Here is a 13,235-nt window from a genome sequence, read left to right on the forward strand (position 1 = left end):
AGGTCTGGAGACCACCTTCCCCCGCAGCAGTTTCGCTGCCAGAGATCTTGGGGGAGGTCTGGAGACCACCAACCCCAGCAGCTTTTCCGCTGTTGGACTTGCCCCGGCTGAAGGAGTCAGTCTGGAAGTTGTCAGCACGTCTGCTGACAGCCGCACCATTGGCTGCATTTCCGCTACCAGTGGTACAGCGGGAGGAGAGACTCGCCCCACTGTCAGCACGTCTGCTGACAGCATGGCCAGTGTGCTTTGCAAAGGGGGGGGAAATATGTGACAAAGTGCCCGCCCCTGTGTGTATTTTCTGTTATATTGTATAGTCATTGGTACACGGGATAGAAACGGGTCTGTGTAACACGCGTGTTTAAAATATATATTTGTATTTAGGCACGAGGATTGCACAGCACTTCACGTGCAAGTAAAAAGTAATAATATGTGAGCACAGGGAATTGCACTTTATTAATTCACGTGCAGTTGTACCACAACTCCAACTGAATGATTGATTAGCAATCGAGTCACGGTACAGTTGCATAAAAGCTGCATGTTTTCACCCACTTGGGGTTGTGCGTTCGGTGAGTGGAGAACGGGTTTGGAGACGGAGGTAATAATAAGTGTAATAATAATAATGATTGTTAAATAGACGCTCACTGTGTTTTGTCTGTATAGTCCGTTTTGTTTGTCTTTTTGTTTTGGCGAATGTGCCGTGTCCTGTGTCTTGTTTGTCTTTGCAACCTTTTCTGCTTGTATAAATTATTAAATGCTGAGCGAGACCATTCACTCAGCTCCACCAAACTCCACCTCTCTCTTTGTTTATTTCCTGGCTCTGGTCTGAGCCACCCACTCCAACCGTCTTTGTGACATGTAGGCAAAAACTTTTGTCATTCCGGTGACAGCCCATCATCTCCGGGACAGCTTTGAAAATTACATCATTGTGTCTTTGTTGAAGAACTTCAGAGTTTGCTGACTTGAGAGCGATGAGATGTTTTGAATCCAGCAAGAAGAGAGAGACCAGAGCAGAGAGTTAAAATCCTTGTTTTGAGTTTAAATAACATAATGTACAGGCGTTCCCTTATACTGTAAAAAAATCCTTATCGGTCCTTCCATTGGTTCACAGTATTTGATAGACAGTTGCATGTCACACAAACAGGGTGTGTTAGAAATGGAATGTAAACATCTATTTTGTTATCAAAGGATTTTACATTTATCATTTAAACCTCCTATTAAATATAATTTTAGTTACATTCATTGGAGAAGCATACAAATTTGTTTCATTCTCTATACAAAACTACGATTACAAGCATATAAAACACATAATACAATCAAAGGATAAAATTTAAAAACAAATATTAGTTTATAATAATCATTTAAAACACAATAAACACTTCAGATTTATTGGGAAATAACTATTAAACTTGTATCCACAAGTAATTACAAATGATTCTTAAAGGATTTTAACTAACTTTTAACCCAATAATGGAGCAACTGCACTGTAGCTTGGCATGTTTTATGAGACCTTTCACACCTTAGGAGACGACAATCAGATAACATTTTGGAAGGCGAGTTTCAAAGAGTTAACACAGTTTGAGGTAACAACCCATTCCCCATAGCATGACACACAGACAACAGAATTAAATATCTGAAGAATGCTTATATTAAAATGAATTTAACCATGAATTTCCTTGATAAACCCCCATTCTCAAAATATAATTATATTGCAAGATATAATTCTACTTTGAAACACTTTACAAATTAAATTCATATCATTTTGCAAATTTCAGATATTAAAATATCACCAGTTATAAAGCATTTATTTTCTCTCTATTACAATAATTTAGCTGAGTAGTTTGCAAACAATAAGCATTCACCTTATCAATCAGTACGACATCTCAGATTTCATCATACAAAGTATAAACTACTTTAATTTTAAAAGTATTGGATATTTCTTAAAATGATCAGGTCATATACAATTACACATTGACATTTCCTGTTAATAATCAGATATATTAGCCTGTTCTGCGTCAAATTGACCCAGTGCTTTATAAGTCACCTCAAAATAGTCATTACGCCACAAAAATGTATTTTACCTTAATGACCATCAAGTCACTCAACTATGATTATAAAAATAACTTTTTTCTTTTTTTTATTCTATATATACCACATTTGTCTTAAAATTATCCACCTGTTTTCATCATAAAACATATAATTTGCAAACATTTTATGCTATAATGGACATAATGTTATATTTTTATTTGCTGAATTTGTTTCTAGCATTTTTTTTTAATCAAAGATAATTTCAAACATGACATGAACAAGACCAAAAATGTTTTTATCCATACACAATGTCACAAGAACAATGCAATCATAAAGTCATGCAGGTATATATGTATTCACATCATGTACACACAGAACACGAAGGGGAGTATGTGTGTTTGTGACCTGCAGATTAACTTTTTGCATTTGCAGCATTGTGTGGCAGTCTTGGTGTCCTTCTTCCAGGGACAGATATGGCCATTATACTTGTTTTCTGCTCCCAGATGGAACCCTCTCAACAATCGTTGCAGCGGCTGGGGCTCTTGGAGTGAATATTCTTCTCTGGATGTAGGGGTTCACAAGAGCCTTTCCCAGCTGCTCAAGGAAAGCCTCCTCTGGCAAAGATTACCACTGTGCCAGCCAGGGTCCATTTTTGTCCAGAGCACAAACACATTGTACACAGAGACATCAATGATGTTGTAGAAGACAACCAGCTGCCAACGGGCCGTCTTTCTCTTGCAGCTGTATGTGCCTGTCACTTTGTCCAGATTGTCCATTCCTCCCTTGGTGGCATTGTAGTCCAGAATCATGGTGAGTTTCTTGTCCTCTCTGGTGCTCACAGCAGCGTCCTTGTGCATTGTGCTCTTCAGGACCACATTCTTGTGTTTTTTTGGCGAGTATGATACAATTGTCGTGAAGGTGAATATGGAGGTGAGAGGGGTTCTGTTTTACATTGCCAGCAGTTCCCTTGGAAGTTCTGGCTTGTTCTTTCTGACAGTCCCCACCGTGGTCAGTTTTCTCTTGAGAAGCTCCTGTCCAAGGTTGTAGGAGGTAAAGAAATTGTCACATGTAATGTGGTGACCCTTTAGACCTTGGTTCATGTCCAACACCACATGCATTCCTTGGTTCTTCTCTGGGGCTCCTCCAGGGGGTTTCCTTGAGTACACATGCATGTTCCAGGCGTAGCTGGATTGGGCATCACATGCAATGCATATTTTTATTCCATATTTTGCTGGCTTGCTCTGTATGTACTGTCGAAAAGGACAGCGGCCTCTGAAAGGAACCAGTCTTTCGTCCACAGTGACATTAGGCCCAGGATTGAACATGAGTGGTAAGCTCTCCACCCACTTATCCCACACATCCCTGATAGCTGCAAGTTTGCCATCTCACGTCGCCTGGGTCTTGTGTCTCGGTTGTCAAACCGTATGACCCTGGAAAAGATATGGAAGGTCTCCAGCAACATGGTTGTACAAAAGATTGCCCTGCCAGTTTCTGCATCCCATAGGCTGGCAACAGATTTATTGTTGGACCTATAGACCCCAGCCAGTATGAGGAGCCCCATGTATGCATGTAAGTGTGTTTCATCAAGCTCCTTCCAATTGTCTGCAAACACACATCTCCCTTCCATGTTTGACATATTCAGTATTATTTTTTCTATTGCTCTGGGAATGAACAATTCAAATGCTGACGTTATATCTTTGACATGTGCAATAGCATATTGTGTGGGACCTGGGACCATTCTTTATATTATATTTTCAGCAGGCACTCTTCCCTGACTTTCATGGGGGGATGGGGACCATTCAATGTTTCCATTCTTTGACATGAACGCCTCACTTTCAGGCTGTGAGGAAGTTTCTTCTTCATCAGCAGATGAATCCTCATGGTCAGAGTTCACTTCTGCATTGTCCTTGGTCTCAGACACCTCTTCCTCAATTTCATTGTCATTGTCAAAGAGGCTTTCTAGCACCTCACTGACTGAAAGTCTTTTGATCATGTTTCAAGAGAGAACATACAGTTCTGTTGTACAGAGAGTGAAGGTTGGGTAGGACCCGGTGTGGGACCCTTTTAGAACATAAGAACATAAGAAATTTTACAAACGAGAGGAGGCCATTCGGCCCATCTTGCTCTTTTGGTTGTTAGTAGCTTATTGATCCCAAAATCTCATCAAGCAGCTTCTTGAAGGATCCCAGAGTGTCAACTTCAACAACATTACTGGGGAGTTGATGTTGATTCCAGACGCTCACGATTCTGTGTGTAAAAAAGTGCCTCCTATTTTCTGTTCGGAATGCCCCTTTGTCTAATCTCCATTTGTGACCCCTGGTCCTCGTTTCTTTTTTCAGGTCAAAAAAGTCCCTTGGGTCGACATTGTCAATACCTTTTAGAATTTTGAATGCTTGAATTAGGTCGCCGCGTAGTCTTCTTTGTTCAAGAATGAAGAGATTCAATTCTTTTAGCCTGTCTGCATATGACATGCCTTTTAAACCCGGAATAATTCTAGTCACTCTTCTTTCAACTCTTTCTAGAGCAGCATTATCCTTTTTGTAGCGAGGTAACCAGAACTGCACACAATATTCAAGATGAGGTCTTACTAGTGCATTGTACAGTGTTAACATTACTTCCCTTGATTTAAATTCAACACTTTTCACAATATATCCAAGCATCTTGTCTGCCTTTTTTTATAGCTTCCCCACATTGTCTAGATGAAGACATTTCTGAGTCAACAAAAACTCCTAGGTCTTTTTCATAGAGTCCTTCTTCAATTTCAGTATCTCCCATATGATATTTATAATGCACATTTTTATTTCCTGCGTGTAGTACCTTACACTTTTCTCTATTAAATGTCATTTGCCATGTATCTGCCCAGTTCTGAATCTTGTATAGATCATTTTGAATGACCTTTGCTGCTGCAACAGTGTTTGCCACTCCTCCTATTTTTGTGTCGTATGCAAATTTAACAAGTTTGCTTACTATACCAGAATCTATATCATCAATGTAGATTAGGAATAGCAGAGGACCTCCACTGGTTACCTCACTCCATTCTGAGGTTTCTCCTAATCTAATCAACATTACATAACACAGAACCCGAACACACAACTGGAGAACTTTTTATTGGAGAACACAGACAACTTTTGCAACATTTTCCAGACAGCACCTGCTACAACACCACAGATAGCCCAACCAGCTTCACGCATTTCTGCAGAACCCCAGTCCTGCACACATTTACATAAATTACATTTATTTGATCCCTGGGCAAAGAACGACAGCTTCAGCAATGGCACTAGGGAAAATGTCAACACAGTCTGAACAGCACCCTCCTTTACATTGCCCTTTCCCAAGTTACTTTCTGACCCAGGAAATAGGGGGAATGTCCTTGATAACAGAGTGGAGGTTTTGGACCAGGTGGGAAGATAGTCAGTGGAACTGAGGAAAGGGCGATGAAGGGGGAACTGGTTGCTGTTCCATGGCGGTTACACTATGTCCAGCTGGTTTGAAGGAGTCAGATTGAACCGCTACAGGAGTCCATTGTGCAGGTTTTCCTACTTCCGAGCTCACAGCACGATGCTGCAACAGTGATTTGAAATTCCAGCACTATTGAATGGCTAGTACTCTTTCACAAGGGCCTCAGCCACTGTATCTACCTCCTGGTTTGGGAGTACATACTGTAGATATCATGCCATGTTGTAAAATTATCCACTGAGACAACTACAAAATAATTGCCAAGGTCCAAGGTGGGGAAGGGACCCAAGATATCACTGGCTACCCTTTCCATTGGTGCTCCAGCTGGAAACTGCTGAGGGCAGTCCTTGCATCTCCAACAGAAATTTTCAAAATTCTGACAACTGTGGCCACAGAAGAAATTGGTTTTCTGAGCACCCGACGGTAGTATGCAAAGACCCTTTCCCTGATTTGCCACACCTGGGAAAGTACCACCCAAATTCACCAATCACTGGGCAAAGTGCAACTCAGGGCATCAAAGTCCCAAAGATCAAAGATCTGCTGGCAGTCACATGTCAGAATTGGAAAATGCAATATGTTGTATGATAAAGAATGGTATGTTTACTATATGTATAGTTCATTTGGGGGGTGTTTTATTGTGTAGTTTTGGAATTAAATAACTTTAAATCGGCCACATTGCATCATCTGTCAAAATGGGGAAATGCAATACGGAGCGTTTTCAAACACTTTTATCTAATTTATTAAAACGTGCGTTGGATATTCAAGCTGTATGATAAAGAATGATATGTGTACTATAAGTATGGTTCATTTGGGAATGTTTTACTGTGTAGTTTTAGAATTAAAGAACTTTAAATCAGCCACATCGCATCATATGTCATAATGTGAAAATGCATTAGGATGCGTTTTGCAACACTTTTAACTCGTTTGTTTTAAAATGCGTTGAATATTCAAGAAGTATGGTAAATAACCGTATTTTTACTATACGCGATCATATGATATATATATATTATATAGATATATATTATATATATATATATATATATAATATATATATAATATATATTAATACATTTTTCTTGAACTACCCCCACCAATGTCTCCCCACGAAACAGTCTTTCATTTTATCACACCAAAAGAAATATCAAAGGGAATCCTTGGGGTACGTTGCAGAAGCTGCTGTGTGTGATCTCTGCCTGGGAAAAACCAGAAAGCCCATGACCCAAGTGTGTGAAATAGCAGCCTCACAATGTTTAAAAAATATTCCTTAGGAAAAAAAAACAAAAAAAACATTAGATATCAGTGCAGCAAAAAAACAAAAAACCAAAAAAAACATACGCAATCAGTGCAGAAAACTTGTTCATAATCTGATTGTAAAATGTTATCATAATTTATCTAGTGTGTGATCATGCCGCAATCCAAATATGTTAAAAGTATTTAAAACCAAAATTAGAATAGCGTGTTCACTTTACCGCAGTTGAAACTGTCATGTAATCGGGTGCAGGGTGAGCTACCCTCGAACTGTCAGTGCGGTCACGGAGATCATTCTGCGCAGATTCTGTGTGGAATCTGACCAATTTAACCAATGGGTGCGTTCACTGAGATCATTCTTAGAAGACCATTGGCTAAATTGGTCAGCTTCTGCACAGATTCTGCGCAGAATGATCTCCGTGTACGCAACCCTCTGCTTTATGCTGTCGATAGAAGCTGCGCACGCATTTAGTACGCTGTGTGCCTCACGCACGAGCTGGAGCCTCAGTCAGCAGTTATGTTACAAAAAAATGCGTTCTAGCCCACCCTCAAGCTGTCAAAACATTTATTTGTTCCAATCAATAAATGGTAAAGGAGACATACTCCAATCGAAATACAAAAACAGTTTCTCGGGCCGCCTCTCATGTGCGGCTGCTCCAATCAGCAGGTCTAGTTTGTTGCTGCCTTTTGTGAAGGGGGATCCAGGCGCTTTAGACTCGCAGCTAGGAAGCAATCAAGAAATCGTTTCAAGAAGAAAAAAGGTGAGAACACAGCTAGCTATCGGCGTGCATGTTCAGCTAAGTCTGTCCATAGCCACTCTTCCCTCGCCCGGCTCCAAACTCTCTATGAATACACGGTTCTTGTTATTTAGGCCTGCTGTCTACGAATGCTCCCGGAATCGAGTAGAAGTAGCTGCCGGGAGTGGGAGCGCAGAGGCTGGGCTGAGTTTGATTTTAAGCGGTCTGTTTAATAAACATGCATTATATATATGTGTGTGTGTGTGTGTGTGTGTGTGTGTACTTTGAATGCAATTGGTTGCAGGAGTGTTTAGAGAGACGCGGGGACTGCACGGGTTTGGTTGCCAGTTACTGTCTGTACTGCAAGTCTTCCATGTAGAATAGATTAAAATCAAAATAATAAAGCCAATTTCTATTTATACATTATAATGTGAACGCAAATTAAAAATGTAAGTTAGTTACTTTTGAGTTTGAGTTTGATAAATACAATGTGACGCACATCGGCATGTGTGTATCTTGTTAAAAACAGTAATAATAAACCAAAGCGTTCATCTTGAGCAGAGCAGCATGCAGCGAAATCATACCGACTAGCACGGACAAAACACTCAAAAAAACAGTTTTCAGAGATGAAAAATCACCGCTGATTGTTGGTTTTCCGCTTTTACTCAGTCCCCATTGGCTACTGATGTGATCAATGCAGATAAGGGGAGGAGGAAAAAAAAACTTTTTTTTTTTTTTTTTTTTTAATGTTAAGCGATTAACACATTTATGAAAGTTCGTGTAAAGTTGTTTTTTGCAGCGTAACACCGCTAAGTTATTATAGATGTCGATCTCGGCAAAGTAACAACAGAAAAACAAATCAGTGCTTGCAGACGGCTGTCTTTGGCTGCTATTTTATTGGTCCACACAAGTACAATACTGTCAGTTAAACAGTTATGGTGCAGTTCTACAGTTAACATTGCAGAAAATACTGGAACGGAGGAAGGTGCTGGTGAAAAATTAAGATACATATTTCTTTTCTGTTTCACTTGTGGACCGAGCGAGCGTGGTGGGCGGAGTTGATCACGGGTGTTGTTGACAAACCCTGTAAACCCCAGCTCTCTTGGAATAATGCATAAACAGTGAGCACCGTCTCTGCCTTTATTATAAATTATTTTCTGTTAAAAATGTACTACAACAAGAACGAAGTCTGCATTGTTTTTGTTGGTCCACATGCAAACCTGCGACTTATTCGTAATGTGAACCCCTATGAAAGAGGATATAAGGCGGTGGAAAGCCATATTCTCTGCAGAAAACATGTAGACAAATACACGTCGCAGTAACTACAGCTTTTTCTTTGTGACCTGGTGTTGATGGAGACAAACATGGTGATCCAGTGAATTAGCAAGTGTACCGCATGTTTAAACAGCCATCTTTTGAAAAACAAGAAGTCGCCAGACATTTGATTCCCATAGAAGACTGAGTAAAAAATCAAGAGGTTATTTTAAACTTTTTTTTTTTTTAATTAAACATACGTGACATAAGCAATTAGTGTTTGTTTTTATTAGCACTATAGAAAATGTCAACTTTGTGCTTTAATAAACATTTACAGTGTTAAATGCTTAGTATTGCAAATGGGCTCAAACGAGTGGATGATTAGCGCAGGTTCAAGAGCTCTTGTCTTGTGTGTGACGCACTGAAAGCATTTTGTGTGTCCTCTTTTGTAGGTTCAGTGTTTAGGTATTATTATTATTATTATTATTATTATTATTATTATTATTATTATTGCCTGCATTGTAAAACTCAGAGGTTGTTTTATCTCGGTTTCCTCATGCCTGCGTTGTAAAATACAGATGTTGTTTTCTCTGTTTTATTATTATTATTATTATTATTATTATTATTATTATGCCAAATATTTAAAATGTCTGTAAAATCAACACAGTTGCACAAAAAGTCACAAAACTTGGTACGGTGTAGAAGCCTATGGGGCATTGTGTCGGTACAAAAACGAAGGTCATAGCTCACATCGTCCAAAACTGCTTCTGGTACAGATGTGAAATTTAGGCCCTATATTTAGACCTATTCAACGCATATTGATTGGTCACATGGTTTGGTGGCCATACTGGATTTGTCAAATATTAAACCGTCTTTTTCTCTGAAACCGTTGTGCTGGTTTAAGCGAAACTTTGCATACATGGCCTTGGCAAGGTTGTCCATCAAGTTGATTCAAATCAAGTCGCTACATAAAAAACATGGATGCCACGAGCCAATCAAATTTGAGCTATGGTCAATTTGCGCATATTACCTTGCTAATGTGTGTGTGTTTATATATATAATATAATATTAATAAAATCTAAATTTTTGACTCATCAAAGTAGCCATCTTTTGCAGATATAACAGCCGAACACACTCGTGGCATTCTTTCTACAATGGAAATCAAGTATTGTTCGGAAAGTTCTTCCCAACACTGTTGCAGAAGTTCCCACAAATGTGTTGCACTTGTACGTTGCTTTGCTTTCACCCTTCTGTCCATTTCATCCCAAACCAGCTCTAGGGGTTTAAGTCTGGAGACTGTGCTGGCCATTCCATGATTTGATGCCTACTGTCTTGTTCTTTTCTTCTAAGATAGTTCTGACATAACCTGGAGGTATGTTTTTGGTCATTATCTTGCTGTAGGATGAACCCCTGACCAACTAGGTGTATACCAGAGGGTATTGCATGGCGCTGCAAAATGCTGTGGTAGCCGTTTTGGTTCAGGGTGCCACTCTGTGCAAGTCGCCGACTCTGGATCCAGCAAAAGAGCCCCAGACCATCAAGCTTCCTCCTCCATGTTTGACAGTGGGTGTCACACACTGAGGATCCATCCTTTCGCCTACTCGACGGCATACAAAAACCCTGCGTGATGAACCAAAGATTTCTAATTTTGATTCATCGGTCCATAAGACCTTCTTCCAGTCTTCAGTAGTCCACTGGCGGTGCTTCATTGCCCAGGCAAGCCTCTTTTTCTTATTTTGCCATCTTAGCAATGGCTTTCTTACTGCCACTCGACCTGTCAAACCTGCAGCTCGAAGTCTCCTCTTCCCAGTTGAAACTAAGACTTGCTTACTTCGACCAGTGTTAAGCTGTGCTTGAAGCTGTTGTCCTGTGAGCCGCCTATCACTCAAGGTGTTGACTCTCAGAAACTTGTCTTCTGATTCTGTTGTGGCTTTTGGTCTGCCAAACCTCTTTCTGTCAGAGTTTCCTCCAGTTTCCAAGTGCCTTTTGATGGTGTAGGAAACTGTACTCACTGACACCTTGGCTTTCTTTGCAATTTCTCTAAAGGAAAGACCTACACTTTTAAGGGTTATAATGGTCTGTCTGTCTTCCTTTGTTAATTACCCTTTTCTCGTCATTATGATAGCAATATACTACTTCCTGCAGTACTATACTGTCCAAATAATGCTTAAGAGGGTGTAGTAACACAGTCTGTTCCAACACTGCTTTTATACAGACAGAGGGTTTGGATGTAATCAACAAAAGTTGGGACACCTGTAGGAATTGTTGGCATCAACTTTCAAGACTTAATTTATTTCCATTGCTGCAGAACAGCTGTAAGTTGTTAACCCATTACTTGTTCCCTGAAAAAGGCCTTTTTGTATAACTCTGAAATGTACATTATTTTTCAGTTTTTGGTAACCTAAACTTTTTTTTTAACCTCTGTATACTATATACATACACATTAAAATTTTGCCTGCCCAGTTGGGCCCATGGTGCTTCATAACTACTGGCCAAACTGAGCTCTCTACCTGCCCCGTGCCATGGTTAATGTCAAACCCTGCTGCGTGATGTGCAATATCATGATTAATTTGGTATAATAATTGTGTAAAATGGTAATTTTATTGATGTTTGTATTTGTACAAGGCACACGGGTCAGTTTGCTGTTTTAAGTTTACCGTTTCAATTTAAAATGAAAACTTTAAACATTAGTAAACAACACAAGCTATGGGAATAACAAAGTTAAACCATTTTCAGAACATGAGGTCAAGGCAATATTGCCTTTGTTGGGTGTGAAAATTCAGGGGCACCAAGACAGCTCTAGGGGGCAAAAAGGCTAAACATAAATCCAACCAAAGGCACCAATGCAATTTCATATTCATTCATAAAACAACAAGAATGGGTAGCCTATTGTGATGATGAAATTTTAATTCAGACAAACACAAATACAGTGCCTATAGAAAGTCTACACCCCCTTGAACTTTTTTCACATTTTGTTGTGTCATTGCCTCAGAGTTTCATGCATTTAAATGAGGATTTTTTTAACACTTATCTACACACCATACTCCACACTGTTAAGGGGGAAAAGATTTTTATTGAGAAAAAAATATATATTACAAATACAAAACTAAAAGATCATAATTGGATAAGTTTCCATTTCCCTGAGTTAATACTTGATGGAAGCACCTTTGGCAACAATTACAGCTGTGAGTCTATTGGGATAGGTCTCTGCTAACTTTGCACACCTAGATTTGGCAATATTTGACCATTCTTTACAAAACTGTTCAAGCTCTGTCAAGCGTTGATGGACAGCAAGTCATGCCACAAATTTTCGATTGGATTTAGGTCGGGGCTCTGACTGGGCCACTCAAGGACATTTACCTTTTTGTTCCTTAGCCACTCCAGTGTAGCTTTGGCTGTGTGGTTTGGGTTGTTGTCATGCTGAAAGGTGAACTACCGTTCCAGTTTCAGCTTTCTTGCAGAGGGCAGCAGGGTTTCCTCAAGGACTTTTCTGTACTTTGCTCCATTCATTTTCCATTCTATCCTGACAAGTGCCCCAGTCCCTGCTGATGAGAAACATCCACATAAATCTTGCAATTTACGCTGTGTACTGGTAGAGAAAGCAGTTTTCTCTCTCGAGCTCTGAGTGAGTGGAATCTGCCAGTATCCCTTCGTCAGATCCAAAGTCGAGATTAACCGCGCCTTACCCAGCTGGTCGAGGAGCTCATCCACCCGAGGCATTGGATATGCATCGAACTTGGAGATGGCATTAACGTTTCGGAAATCCACACAGAACCATGTGGAGCTGCCCTTCTTGCCCACCATCACAATAGGACTGCACCACTCGCTCCGGGGAGGCTCAGTGACTCCAAGCCCGAGCATATCCTCCACTTCCTTGCGAACGGGACCCCTGCGACTCTCTGGGATCCGGTACAATCTCTCTCGGACCCTGACACCTGGCGGAGTAATAATAGTATGACAAATAACATTAGTTCTGCCAGGCAAGTAAAAAAAAAAAAAAAACATCACTAAACAGTTCCACCAACTGGTGGAGCTCACATTTCTGATCTGGAAGTAACTTTTCCCTCATCGGAATGTTAGTTGTAGCCAGTGGATTGACAGTGTTACCAAAATCCTCTTCTAAACTGTCACAAGCTATAAATAGGGCTTCCCTTTCACTCCAGGGTTTTAGCAAGTTAATGTGATAAAATGTGGTCTTATTTCATAATTCACGTTACCAATAGCCCGTATCACCTCATATGGCCCCTGCCACTTTGCATACAACTTAGACTCTGATGAAGGACGCAGCAACAGTACCTTATCACCTGGTCGAAAAGTCAGAATTCGTGCTTGTTTGTTGTACTGCTGCTCCTGACGATGCTGAGCTAGTTTTAGATTTTCTTGTGCCAAATGACCAACCAATGCTAGGAGGTCTCTTAACATGATTACATACTTGACTATGTTTTTGGAAGTTTTTCTTTGCTCCTCCCACCTTTCTTTCACAAGATCAAGGATACCTCGTGGTTGCCTCCCATA

At 40.1% G+C, this 13,235-nt stretch overlaps 1 protein-coding gene and 1 pseudogene across 1 annotated transcript in view; one reads left to right on the forward strand and one right to left on the reverse strand.

Annotated features, from left to right (window-relative positions):
* Window positions 1-2,505: 2,505 nt before the first annotated feature.
* Window positions 2,506-4,018, reverse strand: LOC121296719 (annotated as a pseudogene).
* A 3,170-nt stretch (window positions 4,019-7,188) lies between these two features.
* cops7a (COP9 constitutive photomorphogenic homolog subunit 7A) overlaps window positions 7,189-13,235 on the forward strand; it is a 30,794-nt gene continuing 24,747 nt past the window's right edge. The window contains exon 1 of the mRNA XM_041222071.1: window positions 7,189-7,490. Within this exon, the coding sequence (XP_041078005.1) occupies window positions 7,260-7,490 (231 nt within the window). The 5' untranslated portion in view covers window positions 7,189-7,259. The remainder of the gene's footprint in view (window positions 7,491-13,235) is intronic.

The sequence above is a fragment of the Polyodon spathula genome, chromosome 21 (assembly GCF_017654505.1).
Source record: "Polyodon spathula isolate WHYD16114869_AA chromosome 21, ASM1765450v1, whole genome shotgun sequence".
Lineage (NCBI taxonomy): Eukaryota > Metazoa > Chordata > Actinopteri > Acipenseriformes > Polyodontidae > Polyodon > Polyodon spathula.